General features: G+C 39.0%; 1 protein-coding gene across 10 annotated transcripts in view; it reads left to right on the forward strand.

Annotated features, from left to right (window-relative positions):
* SOX5 (SRY-box transcription factor 5) overlaps window positions 1-21,847 on the forward strand; it is a 341,339-nt gene that overhangs the window by 268,261 nt on the left and 51,231 nt on the right. For all 10 annotated transcript variants that reach the window (XM_037389411.1, XM_037389407.1, XM_037389409.1 and 7 more), the window contains one exon: window positions 11,082-11,228. In XM_037389411.1, coding sequence (XP_037245308.1) covers window positions 11,082-11,228 — 147 coding nt within the window. The remainder of the gene's footprint in view (window positions 1-11,081; window positions 11,229-21,847) is intronic.

Below are 21,847 nucleotides of genomic sequence, written 5' to 3' on the forward strand. Positions count from 1 at the left end.
GATACTAAGAAGTAGAAGGCTCACACTTGATAGGGGAACGTGAGGCTTCAGCAGCTCTTTGTTATCCATGTGGATTGCTAAAACTAGAAGCAGCCAGCATGTTCCTCATAGCTGAATGTAAAGTTCCTAAGTTCATCGTATAAGCTCTTCTTGTGCTTGGGTGATGCATAGCATGTGAGGAACATGAAAGTTAAAGATGTAATTCCCTTTGATCTTCAACCATGTTATTGTGCCTACAGCTTCTTAAACCTCAAATACAACATGTGCCAAAAGAGGCATATTGGTGTGAGTTTTGGGCTAGATTTAAGGCTTTTCCTGAGTGGGCTGTAAGCTGACCATGCAGTGTCGTTGGACCTTAGTGTTTGTGGTTTCATTGTAGTGAGAGTCAGAAACAGCATCCTGAAGGATTTCAGATGTTTTCAGAGACCACTTTTGGGGGAACAAAGTCTCTATGAATTAAGAATTAAACTTCTGTGCGTGTCCTAATGGAATATGTGAAGTGTCACTCTTCCCATTACATCAGTGTAAGCATGGAAATAATGAGATGAACCAGAAAACAGTTTCTTATGTTATTTCCTGAGAAGTTTGCCAAAGCTTCACAGAGGTTTCAGGCTCTCTGGAGTTTTATGGGTCTATTGGAGGGGGAGTTTTACAGACCACACCCATTTTTATTGTAAAATCAAAGAATAAATTGAACAGCTATTGAGCTGTTTCTACTACTTCATTTTGTTAAAGGGGGACTTTTATATGATAAAGTAAACTCCAAAATAATGAAATTGAGTGCTTTTCTACTCTCTCAGCTCTGCTCAGCAGTTTTGTTAGCGAATAACGGCACTCTCCTCCACATACTCCAACATCTCTTTGCAGCCTGTCACCTCCCAACCTCAAGCATCCCAGTTCAACAAACATGCATTATTTTTTTTTAAGCGTCTAAGCTATCCATCATATAGCAATGGGGCTAGTTTGATGTTGGGCACTTCTGTGAGTTTAAAGTGGGTAGGACTCACTGTTGAGAACATTAGGAGTTTGACCTGAGTGGAACTTGGCTGGTTTCTGGTTTGGAACACAAATCAGATATGCTGTGATTCAGTGAGGCTCAAAATGTTCTAGATCAAAGTTGGGCCAATTTCTATGTCCTTGGTTGGAATTACAGTTTCCCTACAGGTCTAGTAATTTTGATTGCCATTTTCTGCGAGCTTTGTCTTCAGTAATATCTGAAACACAAACATGGTTTTAAAGGAAGAGGGGCTTCCATGTAGGTTAAAGCCAAAGGAAAAGTACATGTGAGCTTTCCACAGTTCTTGTTGTGTATTCTGCTCTTATGAAAAGAGGTCACAGGGTGCTGCTGGGAGGGAGAACTGATGCCCTGTATTGATACAATGACTTCACAATGGGATCCCGTAGGATGAGGTAGGACTTGTCAGCTTTCTAGAGAACTTGCATAATGAGCATGTAAGGCAATGAACATGAACAGGAATGACATGAGAGGTAAATGGATTACTGTTGAACTGTGATAGAACTTGCTTGAAAGTTTTCTGCAGTAGAGAAACCCTTAAACTGGAAAGCTAGCACTGCAGGACTGACATTCTCCTCCCCCAAAATAATAACCTTGCTCTACTTTCTCTACCTCCAAAAATAAAATAACTGCTGCAGCTGAATAAAGATGCCATGTCACATCTTATTAGTGCTCCCTGCTCAGGAAAAAGGGAAGGGGAAAAATATCTCTTCAGAACTATTCTAGGAATCAATTTGTTTTAGTTTAGCTCTCAAAATAAGTAAGTTTTCTTCTGCAGCTCGGATGCTCTATCCATCACTGGTCCCTCCCTTTCAATATTCTTCCTCTACCCCTACTTCCTCCTTTATGTGTTCTTTTCAGGGAGGCTTGGCACAAGGGAAGCAGCTCAAATGCAGTCCTTAGTTCCCCTTTAAGGCACAAACGTCACATTCTTTCCTGTCTACCCTACACAGAGAAGCTGTGGCTCTCTGAGCCAGTGAAAGTGAGCTCTGTTGAAAGTTGCTTACGGTGGACTACGACTTTGTCACTCTGTCTCCTGTGCCTTTATCCAGACCCTCTGACCACATAATACAACCCAGTTCAAAGAGCAAATTAAGCTTTTGAATGGGCTGAGTAGATGTCACTGAGCTCCTGTACACATCAGGTAATGGAACAATGTTAATTTATACTTCCAAGGACAACAGATAGAATTGCATGGTACTGCAGGTTCAGAAATATTCTTAATGTCAAGAGAGTAACAGGCTGGAAAGAATGTGTTTCACTGTTTGATATCATAATTGACAAATGAAGATGCAGCTGTGGAGGAGCTTTAGGGAGTGTACTGGGAAAAATATCCAAGTGAAATATTTTCAACATATTTTGTTGTTTAATTAATTTCTTGTCCTCTCCCACACACTATAATATATGGTAATATGGTATTGGTAATATGACACTGTTGCTTCTGGTAGATGATTATCATCCTTGTGCTACCTTTAAGGAGGGACTTCAGTATTTTAGGATGCTGTTCTTACCACAGCTTATCACAAAAGAGTTTCTAGAACAGGCTGAGTGCTGTGGTCCACGTGTACTGCAAAATACCTATTTCAGTATTTTGTTCCTGAAAAAGAGGAGGGACAAGTCACCGAGGAATCTTAAAATCAGCAAGATTGAAGAATCTGATACCATATCAGCATTCAAGTGAGCAAATCCATGTTCTCAAAATAAGAAATGCAGTTGACCTTAATCTTTCTACTATGAGTTCTGCACTTAACTTCAGGAGAAACAGAGTATTCAGATTTGAAGTAATTAATTCAGTATCAGTCCTAAAGCAGGCACAGAGTTTTCCTGACTTAATTCCCTGTTGAATACAACAACTTAAAATGCAAACAGAAAATCTATAAATAAAAACTGGCGAAAGAGTTGCTTAAGGAGATGTGTATAAAATAGTGAAATGCCTTAATTATAGCTCAGCAATCTGAAATATATAGAACCTTATTTACAGTAATTCTGCTGGCAGTGTTTGCTTATTAACTACTCTAGTCACTTAATGGATAACAATGAATGATTATATACAGTACCAGTCAAGTAAAGCAATGTAATATGAAATAAGTATTTTGTTAAATGGCCACTCATAGAATTTTGTTCTCTCAAATGGGAAATTACACTTACTGGAGTCAGGTGCTCTAAGCTAGTTGCCAAAAATCTGGATATATAAAAAAATAAGCTCTTGGGAAACATACTTGTGGTAAACAAATAGGCAGTAGTGAGTTTTTTCCTACAAGAGTATAATGTCTGGGCCACTTTACTGACTTCAAGCTTCTAATTTGGAAAAGCTGTACTGGGACAGAAGTCTGCCTGTGAAACCTTCATACAAACATTTCGTTAGAGAATAGTCGGCTCTGTACTTCATTACAGAATAGTCAGTGATAAAGGGAATGAAGTTCACAAAACAAGTGCCCCTTCTTAATTTACACATCCCTGTTGTTTATTGATCTTCTACATTACTACTGCCCATCTTACTGTATACTCCTTAAGGACCATGCTGTCAAGAATATGTCCTTCCTTGAAAGAATTTTTATCTTTTTCATAGTAAAATAAGTTCTGTTGGCATAAAAATAAATAATAGTAATGGCAGCAAGAATACATTATATTCTGGTGCTGCACAACAAACTATAGGAATAAATTGTTGCCAGATTATATATTTTTTAAAATATGTACAATATTAATTACTTTCCTTGAAGGGGATGCTGTTCATCTGCAACATTTCATCCAACAAGCTTTTTCCAGAAGACATTATCAAGTTTCCTCTCCAATATGCATTCCATATAGTCACTCTATTTCAATTACTGTCATATGGTGTGAACATGGTATGTATGAATATGTAGGCCACTTGGGCAGTTTTCCAGTTAAAAACTCTTCATTTGTAAAGAGCAGGCAATCTTAAACACACAGTTTACAATGATACTTTATCACAGAAACTAACAGATCTTATTAGCCTCTGATAGGAAGTGTCTATTGATAAGTTCCTACAGTTACATCCTGTAGGATTGTCTTCTTGTTAAGGCATGGAACAAAGGAGCCACAAGGTCTAGGCTCTAATCAGGAGTTTCCTACAGCCTTCCTGCGTCACCAGGAACAGTCAGCTGATGTCATGGGTGCTGATTCTCACCTTGCTAATATGTGAATAGCATTTATCTATTCAAGAGAATTACAGACTGTTTTTCAAGGAAAACTGAATTTCTTAGCATTTGTCTTTCCCATAGAAGCTACTATAAATACATATATAGTTGTAGTTTAGCGAAAATTATTGTCCTATCCATCAAAATGACATTAGTTTCTAACAAAACTCATGAGCTACCATAAATTGTACCTGCATTTTTACTTTGTCTACTGTTTTACAAGCAAAGAAAGCATTGTTTAAATGTACTGCAGTGACGATAGAAGTCTTTATTACTTCCAATGCAGACTTAAAGCTCATTCAGTTTTTCAGTGCCCTGGACTCCAGCCTTGTTTGTGGATGCCAAGGATCCCTGGTTGGTCGTACCATGGAAGTTCCAAATGAGAAAAGAACTAGTGCATTCAGCCTGGCACGGGCAAAGTGGTCCTGTTGACTACAGTGAGATTATTCTCAGGAATAAGGCCTGCTGGCCTGGAACCCTAAAGATCAGCTACCAGAATCGTACTTTATGGAGACTTGTGGTTACCGATTCTAAAAGTGATGTTTTTCTAATATGAGAGGGATGGTGGTTACAAGGCTGTGCTTGTAACTTGCATGCAAGAAGTGTATAAATGAAGCCTTGTTCTGTTTGTGAATGCTTTACAGTTTTTCTAATGAGAGCTTGTTTTTCTTAATGTTTCTTTCTAAGTCTCAGGTTTTTTTAAGGCTAGAGAGACTATTAGATTGTCTAGTCTGACGAAACAAGGGGTAAAATATTATTTGGCATAATAAACTCTTTTTGTTTAAAGTTCATCTTCCAGAAACACATCTGATCTTGACTGAAGCATCAAGAGTCAAAATACACCATTTCTCTAGGCAGTTTCTCCAAGTCTTACCAATGCTCTCTAATTAAAAGCAGCATATTATTTATCTATTAATTTGCCCAGTCTTAACTTTCAAATATTTATTATTGTTCCTTGATTCATGATTTACTTACCTGTTTTCCTCCCTTAGGCTAAATACAGAGCAAAGATAGGATGGGAGTTTTCAAAGGAAGTTAGCTGGTTTCTGTGGGCACAGGAAAGAACAGTGTAGCTATTCAGTATTTACTGTATCTTCTCTAGTTTCTGTGTGGTCCATAATTTTGGGGCGAATTCATCCAGCTTGCTTTTTTTTAAATTTTTTTGCTTGGTGAATAAAGGAAACACTAGTTCAGGCAAGGTCCCCTGCCAGGAGTCTCTGTGGGACATATGCATACCTCAGCACTGGGAGCCAGGGTTGTTTCTTTTAGGCAATGGGTGTGGTAAAGACATACGGTAGGTAGAACAGTAACAATTATTCAACTCTGTCCAGAGTTCTAAACAACAAAGGAAAATAAAATAAAACCAAAATAAAATACTCTTTAAGTGCATCTCAGAATGTCAAGCTCTATTGTTCTTACCTGAAATTGGCCCAAAGTGGAAGCTAACAAACTCAAGCACTGAAGCTGAATAAAATTCACCTTGCAGTGGGGTTTTTTCGGGCAAGCTTTTAAAGATGCTTATTGAGTTTGTGTTCACATATTATCTTTGTTTTCTGAAAATCTCCCAGTTGGTGCAACCAAATGGCACTTTAAAACCTTTGCTCAAGGTTTGAATGTACAAATTAGTATGTCCCTTTAAAATGTTTGACTAAAAATCTTTGAAGGGAACTCAAACACAGAAAAGATGAAAGTCTGGCATTTGTACCTTTCTGTATGTAATGAAGAACTTTTTTCATAGAAGATCTAGAATGTATGGCTACCAATTACTAATAAGTGCAGCTTTAATTCTAATTCCTATGGTTAAATTTTATCTGTGATGCCACTACCTTTAAAAGCCTATCTTACAGTAGGGCATCAAATGTTTAAGTTAATTCCTTTTTCTTTCTAATTCCTTGTGTCTTTTTTGAAAAATAGAAAAGGAAACCTGAACAATCCAAAATTAATTCTTTCTGCTGTAATCACTTTGCATGCCTTATATAAGCATAAATTTTGAGGTAAAGAAAATGAAATTCATGTGTTCTGAATGAGAGAATCTCAATTTATACCATTTCTTCCCTGAGATTATGCAAGAATCAAAGAACAGGGCCATTCATGTGTATATTTTTAATGATGGGTCTCAGAATGACAAAGAAACTGAATTGTTGGATCAGTCAACAGTTCAAACATTTAAGCACAGTGGTTTTTAAATTCATCACTGTGGTAACTCCACTGAAAAACTACTTTATATCAGAAACAAATTTATTGCAGTGACTTATTCAGTTTCCAGTACCACCTGTCTCTGTCTTTCTATGGTTTTTTTTTAATAACAGCTCTTAATCTCTACTGTTCACTAATAAAATATTTTAATAAGAGATAATACTGTAATCCAAATGTCTATAGGTGCTTGAATCAACTATCTCTGCCTATGTAATTGCTAACACTTTGTTTAAGCAATTTCTAAAATTGCTATTAAATCTCATTCTCATTTTCTGTATTAATAGAACAAGAATTCATTTTTAATGTACCCTCAAAGCAGTCATGAGCATTGGTAACATGTAACAGCAATGCCCAAGGGGAAAGTTTTCAAAGCCGGTCTAACCTTAAGGCTTTGCTATTGATGTGCTACAGTCATCAAGCCAAGAGCTGTTAGAGCTAGTCCACTTGGAGAGTTCAGCGGAATACTTCTGCTTAATATATTGGAAGAATTATAAATGGTTTAGATGGTGACCTAGGGAGAAGGGGGAATTTTTGTTTAATAGCTTAAGATCAGAGGGGCAAGATTAAAAAAAATAACTACACCTCCTGCTCATTTTAATGTGTATCACATTGTGCTTTTATTCTGATGGTTTTGCTTCCACACAGATTTCCGTAAGAGGTTAATAAGAAAACATTAACAAGACATGCAATATTGCACATGGGCAGGGGAGCTGAAACATCGTCATTTAGTTATAAATAAACAATAGATGTTACTTTTTAATTGCTTTTCAGAAGCCAAATCTGCCTTCTTGAAGAAGTATTATCTATCTTATTAAATTTGGATTATTATCCTTATTTCATTTATTATGTATAGGAGAAATAAAATTATCTAAAGCAGTAGTGCTTCACTGATTTCAGCTGAATGCCTTGGTCACAATAAACCAGTCAAGACCCTATAGATTAATAGTCCTGTATGAGTTGTAGGGCAGCAAAATGACCTTGATCGCTAGAATTTGAGACTGAGCCTTTAGATTAGCTGAAGGTAGTGGAAGTGGCTTCAGAAGTCTCTATTTGGGGTACAAATTAAGAGGCTCAAGAACAGTGTATTACTGCAGTGATACAGAATAACATAATTTTCATTGCACTTTTTGAGGTCTTGGTTTCATTACTGTGAAAAGTGTAAGGGTACATTTTAGATGATGGTAGAATGTTTCAACAGAGACCAATTCATACAGTGTTCCAAAATCTGAAACTCTGTTGAGGAAGCAGGGGTAGAAATGTTTGGGGCTTTTTTTGTTGGAGTTCAGTTTGTTTACGAAATGAATGCATAAATTGTTTTCATTTAGCCATCTTGATTCACAGCATTTCATCATACCATTGCCCTTTCCTAGGGTATAAGCTAAAGGCCATCGTGTCCTAAAACAACTAAATATGAACAGACAAATTCAATAATGTCAAAGTTCAAAAATATTAACAGTCTAAGAAATGTGCTGTGTGTTGTATATTTCTATCCATTTTTTGAAAGGGAGGGAGGAACATGGGAGCAATCTTACTAGTTAAATAGGAGTCAGACCCTTGCAATTTCAAAAGCTACATGTTTTTCACTTTAAAGCTGGGCTTGATGTTGCTTTTCAGTAGAATAGTTCATTTGTGTTGCAGGAAGGGACTTTTTAAGAGGGTCCTCTGACAAGGAACCTCTTATAAAATTTTATTTAATGTTTGTTTTTAATTCTTAAAATGAATGGAATAGAGGTGAGATGTTGAATCTGATAACAGGAGGACAGACGTTTGTATGAAGCATGAATGAAGGCTTTATAGGTTTTCTTCCACCCCTCTTTCCAGATTAGTCCACGCTATACTGTGTGCTTCACTCTCTCGAGGTATAGCTGTCCCTGAACTGAGAATAGGGCATGCATCTGAAATTCCATGTATTCCATTTATCACTTTAAAATATGGCTTTCTCCTGGACTGTTGCATCAGGAAATTAATTCCCCATGCTTATTTAGTTGTCTGCTTTGCATGCATTGTCACAAAGGTGGCTGGTGGCAGTATAGAAAGGAGGAACAAAAAGGCTTCCAACACATTTCTCGGGGACTGCTGAACAGGTGTAACGTATGGATTATTGGACACCATGTTGGGCATGTATTTTGTATAGTTTAGTTCTTGTGAGCCACTCCTTGGACCTCAACAGAAGGTTGAGAGCTATGTTTGAGTTAGAGATTTCCCTCTCTTTTCAGGGTAAGGATTCTGTTTGAAAAGTCTTCCCCAAAGTCTCACAGAAATTTCTAGGAGGCTCAATCCTCAACAGGCCAGTCCCTGTATGGCCTGTGAATGGTCTCCAGTTGGTTCAGGACTGCCAAGTGTCCAAACCGACTATGTTATTTTTACCTTTCTTTGTGGACTAGACATACTCTCTTATATCTAATCTATAGATTAGCAGCAAGCTTGAACGTTTCCTGCTCAATAGCCATTTGACTTTCTTTTGTGTTTTTCCCATAGTTGCCTCAATTTGTTTTGTCATTTTTTTCAATAAGGAGCAAAAGAAAAGGAAAAGCTTTCCCTAGGTCTGCTCTGTCATCACTAGAGTCTGATTATGTTTGAGCTGTTCCCTAGCCATGTATCCTATTTCTTAAACTACTGTTGCCCTTCTGATATATTAATTGGTACATAAAGCTTGCTTGGTTTTCCTTGAACTGCCTGCTACATTTCTTCTTTGGTTCACACAGACCCTTGTTCCTTTCTCCTGCTGGATTTAGTCTTCTTTTGAAAGAATGAATGGATATGAACTTCAACTGATAAATAACACGCACTTGAATCTGTGACTGATCTGTGGCTGGATTGGTTTTGATTACTTTTATCTGTAGATGATTTGGATCTGTTTGGCTCTGATTGCTGGGGGTAACATGTAGAATAATAAATAAATTTGAGGAAGAGGCAAAGAGAGAATGGATGAATGAATGGATGACAGGGAAAGCAGGAGACTAAACAGAAAGTGATGGATAAATGGTGGTTAAGAAGTACAGAAAAATAAGGAACAAGCAATGATGAAAGTAAATAAAAGAAATAAAAGGATTCAAAATTTAAAAGAGGAGAAAGTCTGAAAAGAATAGAAAGAGTGGAAAAGAAGTAAGAATTAATTTGGTGCCTGATCACACCTAAAAGAGCAGAAGTGGGCTACTTTTAATTATGTGAAAAGGCTAGGATTGTGCACTAGTGAAGGGAGGAGTTTGTACAGGCAACCACAGGACAACGTCCAGGCTTGTGGAAGACTCAGAGCAGTAAATCTTAAGTGCTTGCTACAGGGCTTACGTACTCTAAACTCACATTAGCAGTGTCTCTCTACCTTTTGCACAACTCCATGTGGAATACTCCTGTAATGAATCCTAATTTTCCTCTTTCAAACTTGATGGTTTGGGTTACCGTTTCTTTGTGCCCTCCAGTCTGACCTTTGTTCTTTTATCAGCGTATACAGTTAACTAAAAAACAAGAGCAAAACAAATAAGCACCACTAACAAGACTTTTTAGACTAGACATATTGAAGCCCCCCTGTTTTTTTACATCCACATCCATGTTTCTGCATGTTGTCCCTTGTCACGTTGCATCTCAGAAGCTCTGTTAGCACCTGCAGGCAGAGATCTCCGTCATTCAGTGTTACACATTACACATGTACTGCAACAGCACAAATCATACATAGCATGAGTCTTTGAAGCAGATACTGTGACTGAGGGGGGAAAGCCTTTGTTACTACATTACCTGCTGTCTCAGGCATCTGACTGCTATTTGGCTTTACCTGAATTCCTCTCTATTCACACAGCAGCAACAATTGCTGCTTCTCCTGCCCGCCATGTTTATTCTCTCCACTTTTTATTTGGAGGTCAGGGGAGCTTCAGGGCACTGCCCGTTTGTCTGTTTTCTCTCTGCTTTTGACCTCTATCCATTAAACTCTTATTGTAGTGCTTAACTTTAAACAGATGACTCTGGTTATAAGTATTCACATGCTAATAACCAAATACGTGTTGTAAGTGCCTTGCTGGTGTAGTTTTGAAGAGAAAAACTTCCCCACTGTGTATCTGATTTGTACCTATAACAGAAAGGGTTCTTAAGTCTTAATTGGAGCTTCTAGTTGCTGATGGACTGTTCATTACCATCAGTGTGCATATATTTATATTGGCTGTAGTGGTTCCCCAGACCCCAGCTGAGAGTGGACTCTCACAGTAAGTGCTAAAGAAAATTTTGACATTCCCCATCCCAAACACCTGACAGCCTGTACAAACAAGGCAAATGTAGCAGGTAAGGTAAAGCCACATAAAATGGTAGCACAGAGACCATCATATCAAACATTGTGTGAATTTCACAGGGGTTAATGTGTATTATTGATGGAGATGCTGTTATGCCTAAGTCATCTCAGGAAAGGAAAGATTGCCCAGTGGCTCAGGCAAACCATGAAGATTAGCTTTTGTTCCTTGTTTTGAATCCGTGAACACACAGGGATGCTGGGACATTTCTCATGGTGACGTCTGTCATTCATCCCCTGAGGAATGAGTCATGAAAAAGTTGAGATGACAGTTCTTGTCTTGAAATATACTGGTGTGCTAAATAAAAAATAATCATCGGAAGGAAAATATGTCATCTGCAGTATGAGGAGTTTTGAGAAAATTAGCTATTTATTGATTTATTTGTCTCTCCTCTCTCTCTCCCCACACATCCCATTTTTTATTTGTTTGTTTTTACAGCAGTTGTATGCTGCCCAACTTGCTGCAATGCAAGTGTCTCCAGGAGGCAAGATACCTGGAATGCCCCAGGGTAACCTTGGTGCTGCTGTATCCCCTACCAGCATCCACACAGACAAGAGCACAAACAGCCCTCCACCCAAAAGCAAGGTACTGTACCAGACCCTGCAGCATCGTGTTTCTGACAGTGTGGGTACCTGCATATGTGTTTTTTTCTAAGGGTATCTCTGTACCTCTCAGTTGCAGGCAGCTTTGTTCTCAGGATGGCTTCCTGAAATAGGAGGATATTCTTAGTGCCATTTTTCCAGTGGGAGGACCCCAGCACAGTAATGCCAATTAACCATTCATACATGATGTTGGTAACAGACACCACCTCAGCTGAGATCCCGTGGTTCCCTTGTGTGTGCTAGCTATCACACTGCTGTTTCTTCCATCTTCAGTAACTGGTGGCAGGCTGAGGTGACCAGCTCCTATTCCAGCACACAACTGTTGTTTCCTTTCAGAATGCTAAATGGGAATCAGGTTAGCAATGTCTCCATGAGGGATGGAAAGTGGTGGGGCATGTCATCTGTGGCCAGATACTGTCCCGGGTTCAGTGAGAGTCTGGGGAGGACAAGTTTCCAAAGCAAGTGCCTGTTGTGTCATAGAACACGGCTGCAATCTGTCTGTCCAGCGATGGGCCCTGATGAGTAACCTTGGTCATAGCAGGGCAGTCATATTCATTTAAGAGGTCAAGCTAGCAGCTCGTAGTTGCATCTGTATAATGCCACCAATGTGTGACTAGTTACACCTAGAAAAAAGACACAGAGTATGTCCAGTGGCAGATGAGCTCAGCATATGCCACAGCTGAGCAAAACTAACAGGTCAAAATTGAATGGCATATCTTGGGTGTTGCAAAACAACTAGGAAGAATTTAGCTAAGAAATGTGGGGAGACTCAGTCCCATTTAGGTGACAGTAAGAACCTGACAAAAACATGTCCTTTCTTTTTGTTAGTATCCATGTCCCTTATCATGTCAGAAAAGATTCCTTGAATTGGCAGTGGTGTCCTGTTTTTACCCTAACAGTAAAACAACACAGATTAGAAATAACCAAACAAATAAATAACACCATTGTCAGCTCAGTGAGATACATGTTCAAAGAGTAAAATAGATGCTGTGAAACCAGTAGCTGTTGTGTTAATGAATCAAGCTCTGGGTCTGCGTTTTCTTTCTTCTCTCCTCAATGTAGATTTTCTGACTTCCCAAACCTTATCCTTGGCTTGGCCTCTTCTTTTCTACACTGTAGAGCAAGGAATCACAAAGCCATGCAGTGCTCAATGACAGTTTCGAGGGTTTTTTCCCCAAAAGTTGTGTCTATGAGTAACAAGAAATTTTTGTGCATTTTACAAGGGGGGTTTTGTGTGTGGCTGATGGCTTGTAAGATTGACTACACTTAAAATTCTGATGGTGTTTTTGGATCTCTTGTACATAAGCAGAATGTCTGATGAGATCTAAGGGGACACTATTTATTTTGTGGCAATTGTGGAATTAGAAGGCCTGCCGTATCTACCAGTAACATCAAGTGTAGCCATCTTACTGGCAGCTGTCAAGATCGGCTCTGTTCTCCCTTGTGTTTTATTGCTTTTTCATATTTGTAGGTGTGCCAGTGCCTTTGGCTTGCAGTTCTGTAGGACACAAACAAAACTTATTTGCAAATTGAAAAGAAACAAAAAAAAAAAAGTGGGCCAAAAGGAAAGGAAGGGGGCTCCAAAAGGCTGTAAAATTGTGCAGCGTGAGCCCTGTGATGCATGCTGTTTTCAATCTGCTGTGTGCCAGTTGGAGGCTCAGAGAGAGAGCGAGAGAAAAAGAAGGGATAATGCTGAGAAATGATAGAGTGGCTGTGACCTCCAAGCTCAGCCTGGAAATCCAAGACATTGATTTCACTTAGCATTCCTGCTGAGAAATCCGGCGGAGTTCAGTTGTAATAAAAGAACAAGATTCTGTTCTAATGGTAATGGCGTATGACAGACATATCACTTTGTCTGTCCTCAGCACCAGAGAGAGGAGAATTGGAGAAAGGTCACCTGACCTGCCTGTGCTGTTGTGCGAATGCTGTACTGAGCTTTGAACTCCAGCCTGGAAGCACAATTATTTATAATACTAAATGATAAAGAAACCTTTATAGAGCCTACAGTAATTAGAATAAAGCTTATACAATAGTGCAGCGGCCTGGCTCAGAAAACATGCTGGCAAATCTGTCACAGTGGCAGAAACTGAAGCTTATGTGTTGAAACTAAACACCTTCGTTCGTGTCTGTGTGGACCTTCCTTTGCCTTTGCAAAGCTTGTTTGTGTTCAACAGCTCCAAAAGTTTATTGTCTGCTGATTATTTTTTTTTAATTTATTTTTTTTAGCTGTTGTCAGGGAGTATGTATATTTCACAGCCATTTGTAAAATTTTTTTTTAATCCCCAGCAGCAACTCAGTTCTTGAAGTTAGTTTGTGGTGGTCTTTCTCACTGTTACTGTATGTCAAACCTCCACAGATGAACAGTTAATGCCTTAGACAAGCTTTCAATAGATGCTGTTTGCTGAATCTCTATTTTCAGCCCACAGTTTACACTGGCGCAGCTTTGGTAATATGCTCAAGTGTTTGGAGACAAGGAGACAGCCTTACCTGAGAGTGTGTCAAGCTACTGGCAAACATCTAGGTCACTTCTGAAAAGCTCTATTTTTTTCCCTCTTGTATAGTGTTAAAGTTAGTGTGCTGCTCTTTGCAAGGATTCTTCAAAGTCGGCCTCAGCAGCAGATGGAACAACTGTTGGCTCTAGAAATGCTGAGAAGCATCAGGGGGAGTTTGCCAAGGATCATCCTTTAAATCTAGTAAGACTTGAACACATCCCTGAAACTCCTCTAAGACCTTGGCAACTCCTGTTTTGGCAAACCTTTTATCAGTGGCCCTCACCAGTGTTTGAACATTGTGCTGGGCAGACTACCCTGGCATCTTCTGTTGTCTCACTCGCCTTTCAACAGATGTGACCTGGAATAGCCAAATTCACTTCCCAGGTTTCTGTACTGTAACTTTTAGGAAGCCATGAAGTAGAGATGCCATTATGCTGTGCTGCACGCATTCTGTCAAGTTTTGGTTAGGAAACTGAGCTGGTGTCGTACACTCTTCCAAGAAGAAATCTGTGCCAGAAAAATTGATTTAAGAAACAGAGCTAGTGGAGCCTGTCCAAAAGAAAATGCGTGTGTCTTGCGGAAATGGATTTTAACACAGCTTCTTCTTGAGCAGTTTTAAAAACAGCCGGTATGCTAATCATACCATTCAAATTTACCAAGGCCTCCTCCACAACCCGTTTGAAAGGCAACTATTTTTGAAGTTTGCCAAATTGTGCTGGATTTCCAAAGTCTGTCTTAAGCACATTTTGCCTTTGATTGTGTAAATGCTTGCATGCTGCTCTGTTGGGTGTTCAAGGTGGTTGCACGCTCCCAAATAAGTAGGAGAGAACAGGCACAGGTGCAGATAAGAACTAGGCAGAATAACTTACTAATCCATCTTGTGATTAACTTCAAGCCTCTTGCTTGTACAGGGCCCTGCAGGACAGAAAAAACCACAATGTGATAGAGGACATGTTTATCTGAACAGTGAGCCTTACCATGCTACCAGGATTCTCACCTGGTAGCTAGTCTTCACTGACTTCAGGCGAGGTGCATTATACCCTTGAATAAGCACAGCAACATCACCCTCAGTTGTAAATGGCCAGGGCCCTGTTCATTCCTGCCTTTGTTCCTCGCTTTTGATGTTGCACATCTAAATATAGCATCTAGTGCCTGCATGATGCAATATCCTAGCCCTTTCAATGTAACCTTTCAAGTACAGGAATTCTGGAGTGAATTTTCAATGTAGCTTGTAAATGTAGCTAAATGATTCCCCATATTTAATGGAGCACAATGCACTGTCTGAAGCATCTGCTGAAAAACAGGAGCAATTCAGTGTGAAATGTGACAGGAGAGAATTCCTGGACACTTTTCTGTTAACCTTGTTACGACCTCAGCCCTAACCCTACTCACAGTTGTGTCTCCCTCAATGGCAACAGCACACAGATTGTCCAAATCAATTTTTTTGTTCTTTTCAAATACTTCTGGCAGTGATGTTACTATTTGCTCAGCAGTAGCACCTGGGAGTTGTGACAAGGAAAGGAAATGTGTTTCAGACAAGCCAGAAACAGCACTAAGCAGTTGGATATACACAATCAGATTCTCCTCAACTGCAATATCCAGACAAATATCAGTGTGAATCCTTAACTGAAATTGGTACTTTATTTTCACGTTATCCGATCCTCTGATCACTAAAGTAAACATTGGATTGAAATTTTTTCATGTCTCCTATAGTCAGCAATAGAATTGCCTTTGAAAGACTTAAAGCTTGCCCGCTGCAGATTGACCTTAAAATGGCCAGAGACTTTCTACGGAAACTTCTTCCATTTTGGAGGAATTTCTGATGATGATGCTACAGTTGCTGCCACATGCACCAGCTGTGTCTTGCATCCTGTTTATATTATACAAAGGATAGAAAGGGACCAACAGTGTGCTTGCTCCATTCTCGCCCGGGCAAGGTAAGCCCAGATATGAAACTACAACTGAGTCACTGTTGACTTTTTTACCACGTACATCTCATACCAGGGATAAAATAAAGTATAAGAGTCTTTAGAAATGGGCATTTTAATTCAGACACACCACAGGGTATATTAGGAAAAATAAGTGTACTATTTATTATAGGGTGGCTGGTTGGGACTTTTCCTGTCCCAGTCAAAACTGATTATGGCACTATACTTCCCAGTTTCAGTAGGGGAGCTTTCTTGACTCAGGATAAAAATATTACGAAAAAAAAAGAAAAACATCAGCAGGGAAGGAGAAAGAAAAAGGTCCTAAAATGGCCTGGTAATAAGAACACTCAACTAGATATCTTCCTGATTCTACTTCAGGCAGATTGTTGACTTGAACTTCATTTTAGGTGAGTGCCCTGAGCAGCCCTGTTAACTTGGGTATATTTGTCTCCCTTTCCCTCATTTCTCTCTTTTGTACCATAGTGCAGAAGGTGAAAATTTATTCTGGGGAAATCTTGAGGAAAACACTAAGCTCCATTATGTGCATAGCTGCCTCGGCTTGCTTGCCACATCAAGCTATGACTATCGCAGAAGCCTGGCTGATAAGTGGACATACAGATTCCTTGTACCCTCAGAGCTGCCATTTTTGAACACATTAAAGGAAAGTATTTAATTTCAACTCCACAGATGACAGATGCATTGCTATTCAAATGCAGAAGAATATCGGTGTTTCTTCTTCGTAACACTTCTTTCTATTTAGTGGTATCAAACATTTTTGGAAACGAGCTAATTGTTTTTTGCACAGCACTGTAAAGTACTTCAGCTGTAAAGAGGGAAACTGTGTGATAAAGAATATTGATCATGGCTGTGTACAGGTGATCAAAGGGCTTGACTGCTTGTGTTAGATAGGGTCCTCTTCTCTTCAGGGAAAAGAATTTGGCCCCGTCTGAAGCTAACCCATTGCACATATTAGGCCTCATATACTAATGACAATTACTGTCCTCTTTATTGGTTGAAGAGCTCAGCAGCTGCTGAATGCCTATCCAAGCAGCAGGAAATTAAGGCATCCTTATTTTCATTAAAGTAGTGAGGTATTTTAGAGTGAAGAACAAGAGTTCTCATTAAAGTGACACAAGACGCACCATCCCTGCTAGAACATCAAAGCTATGTTTACAGAAGGTTTATCTCTGAGATTTGCAAAGCGCTTTTATTTTTGAGAATTTCTGTGTGGGACACGATTCTTTATATGCCATTGACTAAAAAAAAACAACCAAACAAACAAAAAAAAACCCGACTGTAAACTAATCTACTAAGCTTTTCAGCCCTAGAATAACCGTTAGCAGTAGAATATTATAAATCGGTAAATTCAAAACATTTTTCAGTGCTTACTTTTCCCAGTCACCTTGTCAATGCATTACACAGGTGAGAAATAGCCGTAAGATAACTGAGGAAAAGTTTACAGTGTGAGTAGAGTGATGTACAGGGAGCTGTAAATTGAGATCTCATCTGCCTTATCTGTGCTATGCTACTTCTTTAGCATCTCTGACTATTCTTAATGGAGGCCTTGTAGCTTATTATCTCTTTACCGGGAAGAGATAATAATTTTAATTTTACTGCTCATGCTTTTAGTCCCAAATAGCAAAATGTGGAGTTGGTGACAGAATCTTTGAAACTGTTTTCTTCCTCCTTGCTCTTCTCACTGTACATGACATCCAGGCATATAAACAGTGACTTTTTAAACTATTTGCTGGAGCACAATGAAGTGGTGTGTATTAATGGAACTTCTTATGATGTCTTTCTAAAATGGAAAATGTGTTCTGAACAATAAAAACAATGTTAATAGCAGTGTCTAAAAACCAGCAGCAGTAGGGGCTTGCACGGCATTCTACCTGCCTCCCACCCCTCCCTACTTTCCTAAAAATAAATTAGATACATGGAGGGGTTCCTAGGATGCTTTTTCAGATTAACTCTCTGCTCTGTTTCCTAATATCTTGTGTCTCTGGCAGTAGTCTGTCTCTCAAGCAGAGTTGCCAGCCACTCAGCCCTTGTCAGGCTCAGTGGGCACGTTTTATAATGAAAACTCAGAAGAAAACATAACAAAAAGGGGGGAAAAAAACCCCTCTGAAATCTGTGATCACAGAACAAAAGCCAGATACACAAATTAAGCAAGATCACTGCATTTCTGAAAGGGAGGTCTTCAGAAATCAGGCAGGGAACAAAAGAGATGTAAAGCAAAACAGTAGTGACAATACACAATATGTGCCTCTTACTAGTTCACTACCATTCCTTGCCACTAGTGCCTTTCTTACCTGGCATGAATAGATAAAATACCCACGTTTTCCTTGGTGGAAAAGTTGGTGGAGTGGGCAGCAGGCAGTAATTTTCATTCTTTTTGGTTAAATGATCTACAGCCTTGACTTCATACAAGATACTACACCACACTATTACTTTCATGAGGCAGCTACTAAAGCCACCTTCAGCCACAGATCCCTCAGTGTTCAGGAACACTGGGACTTGGCACGTTTTTTTTCTGATCTGCATCTTATTCTACATCTTACTTAGAAATACCTAAGCATTGACTTCTGCAGAACCTTTCTGACGGAACTGCCCATCTAGTGTCACTTGAAACAAAGAGCTTGAATGAGAAAGAGCAGCATTTTGCAAGAAGAAACTGGAAGAGTCCCGAACAAGCAAACAGTGTCACAAAGTCAAGGTTTTTTAATGCCAGTGAGGTAGCTGTTGAGCTAATGTTGTCAGTTGTCCATGCCGTCTTAAGAATAACAGTAAAAGGCCTTTAGGAGAGCATGTTATCTGGAGTTGCATAATGGAACACGGAAAATTTAGATTTTTCTAGTTGCAGTGTGTTTTGTTGATCCTCCTCATGTTTGGGTGGATTTCTTCCGTGGGGAGAGTTGGAAAATGTTTAGGCAAGGGTCTTTCTATTGAGGAAAGGGAACAAACTGTGAGAGAAATATGTGTCGAGTTCATCTTGGCACATAGTTTTTCATGGGGAACTGCTTAGTATCACAGCACTGTAAAGACGAAGGACCAATATTAGCTCAAAGTTAAATATAGATAATAAACCAGACAGTTATGCCAATATGAGATGAATTTCTAGTTTCCTTCATGATATTAAATTTCTGTAAATTAAAGGTCATCCTTTATTCCAGAGATTTTATTTTTTAGACTCCAAGCTGTTAGACTCTCTAAATCTAGGAATGTGTTTATTCCAGGAGCACAGGCTTGTGCAAAATAATGGTACTGTAATAATGTCCCTGTTTCATGGATTAAGAGGCAGCTTGAAATGGAGCAGAGGACTCTCATTCTACCAGATCCTTCTAGGAAGGAGCCAGGTACTTCAGGAATTAAATCTTCCCTTTTGCAGCTTCAGCTTAAGTGTTTGGGTATTCTGCAGCATGTGTTATTAATCAAAAGTAAAGTGCATAGGCTGCATTGGCAAGGCTGTCTGCTGGACAGCAATGTAGCCGTCTTTTACCAAATGCAGAACTTCTTTTCAACACAGAAAATAAATTTCTGAGGTGATTTAATCAGATTTTAATGTGATCAGTCTAGCACCTTCCAGAAACTGCTTGCTTTGTCTGCAGAAGGGTGGTTTGCTTCTACGTACTAGGTTTGAAATTAGCTCCTCTTGACACATTCGGGCACAATGCAATTCAAACTAAGAATCAAATAAATATATTTTGCAGTAAGTATTCTTGTACCCACAGCTGAATCATTATCATTTAACAAGGGAGCTCTACAAATTTTTTAATCTGAAACATTGTAATCTGTAATCCCTGGCAGCTGTGGATAGCTGAAGAGAGGCAACATTTAGCAGCAGAATGGAGAATGCTGTTCAAATTCAAACAGACAGTTTCTTATAGTTTAGTATTAACTCTAGAGTTATATGAGTGCTTAGGAAATATTTCACTGAAGTTTCTCAGAACTACGCATTTGTTGTACAGAATGCAGTTTGAATTGTTTAATTCAAAACAAACTGGTACAAAAGAGGGTTTGAGAGAAATCATCTGGAAATTGTTACTTTAGAGTACTCAGATTTTTCAAAACAGCGTGGCTACATCTTGTGATTTTATAATGGATAGTTTCCTTACAGTTCCAGCTCCTGGAGTCATGTGAATATGTGAGAATCTCATTTGAACAAAAAGCTTCAGGCTGTCATGGCTGAAACTTATAGATGGGTATAAATTTATCTCAAAGGCTTATAAAAAAGCTAACAAGATGAATCAATGAGTTACTATTTTAATCAAGTGGGATTAATTTTCAGTCTCGAATCATAGAAGACTTCATGTTGGCAGTTCTGCTGAGGCATAAATATTTCTCAGCAGAATTAGACTTTTTACCATAGTATCTCCCAGTAAGTGGTTCAGTAGTGTCCAGAGAGAACATTTGAGAGCATCCAAAGAACATCAGAGGCAGGCAAGCTGATACAACAAACCATTTTGGTTTTTGATATAATTTAACAGGATTTAATATATGAAACAAATTTAAAATTTTGATCTTGATCATGTGCCTTTATCCACTAATGCTGCCAGACTATGAATTAAAATGTGTACTTTTAGTACTACTGAATGAGTTTAGTTTCTATTTGTTTGTTTCCAGTTGCTACATTTTTCTCTGCTGCTTTTAAAGGAAATATAAGCTAATGCCGTGACTGGAATCTCTGGGGGGGGAAAAAAATAAGAAAAAAGTCTTTGATAAAATATTGCTTGGTATCTTGGCATGCGGAGTGCACGGAGGAGAAGATGTCTGTAATGGAAACTCTGGAGGGAAGGCTTTTCCGTTTCCAGTAAGGTTCCAGAAAGAATACAACTTTGGGCATTTCAAAAGTTATTAGTATTTCTTAAACTTTTTTGAGTAGATGTGCCAGCACCTGCTAGTAGATTCAAAATAAGGGGCCATTTCAAAAAGCTATGTGTGTATGGAGATGTAGCACATGGGTTCGTACAGGCTTTCAGCTGACATGCCAGGCAGTGACATGTCACGTCATGAATCAGCCACATCGTGTTACGTGATTTCAAGCTAACAGAACACAACAGGAGTTACATAGTGACAAACACAACCCAACATGACATATCCATGGGAAAATTGGCACAAAAAGCTTCTTAAAGTTGAGTTTCAGGGGTACATTTATTCATCTCCAAAATGCTCCAGAGAAAAATATGAAGCAGTGTACCGGAAAAGGGGGTAAAGTAGTGATGGGATTACTAAAGCAGCTTTAATTCAGTGTACAATTAGGAAGAAAACATATCTATATAACAATTCTGGAGAGTGGTTTTGTTTTGTTAGGTTCTTGTGAATTTCTTTCTTTCCAAAGGTAGCGCTCTCAGGGCTGCAGTCATTCCAGGTCAGTGATTACTTTTATCTTTAGCCATGCTAAGAGCTGTATAGACTTCAGGTTACAGCTGTAAGTTAATATATTTTGAATTTAGCTGTTGGTTGCCTCAGTAAATCTTGAGTCCTTGTAGTCTAAACTCTGGGGGTTTTCTGCTTTCCTTGCAGATCAGAGTGACCCCCTTTTGTGCCCATTTCCAATATTCTTAGTCTTCTATGAAGTTATCTTCGTTCCCTTTCTGGGTACTCCTATCCTAGTTTCTGATGTCCACTGAAAATAGTGTCTGCAATTAAAACTCTGTGATGAATTAATTCATCTTTGTTTGCATATGATTCATCATAAATGTGCAGATAGCCTGTGCTTTCAACATTCTCTGTAAAAGGCACAGACCTAATTTGGGGTCAGGGAAATTCAACACATACATTTGGCTGAGAAGCGCATGTCAAGTAGCATTTTGTACATGATAGCAGAAATTAAAATGATGTCACATGACTGTTTGCCCACTACATTTCATGTCTGGATTTACAGTTCTTGATTTCACAGCCTTCAGAATATCAGTTTCTCTACACAAAATGAGTCTTCCCAGTGAATTGCAGCTTATAGGCAGAATGATGTGGTGGTGTAGTACCCAGGAGATTCACTATTGTACCAAACAACTAAAGTTTACTGGGGCTAGTGGGTGAGGAAGGCAACAGCCACATCATTTTGGCTAGCCTAAGTGAGAAAATAGCGTAGGTATTCAGAGGCCTGCAGAGCAGAACAAACTGAATAGATACTTTCGCTTCTGTCTTCGTTTTAAAATGAGCAAGATGCTGCAGCAGTGCCAGAA

Source organism: Falco rusticolus, chromosome 5 (assembly GCF_015220075.1).
Source record: "Falco rusticolus isolate bFalRus1 chromosome 5, bFalRus1.pri, whole genome shotgun sequence".
In the NCBI taxonomy this organism is placed as follows: domain Eukaryota; kingdom Metazoa; phylum Chordata; class Aves; order Falconiformes; family Falconidae; genus Falco; species Falco rusticolus.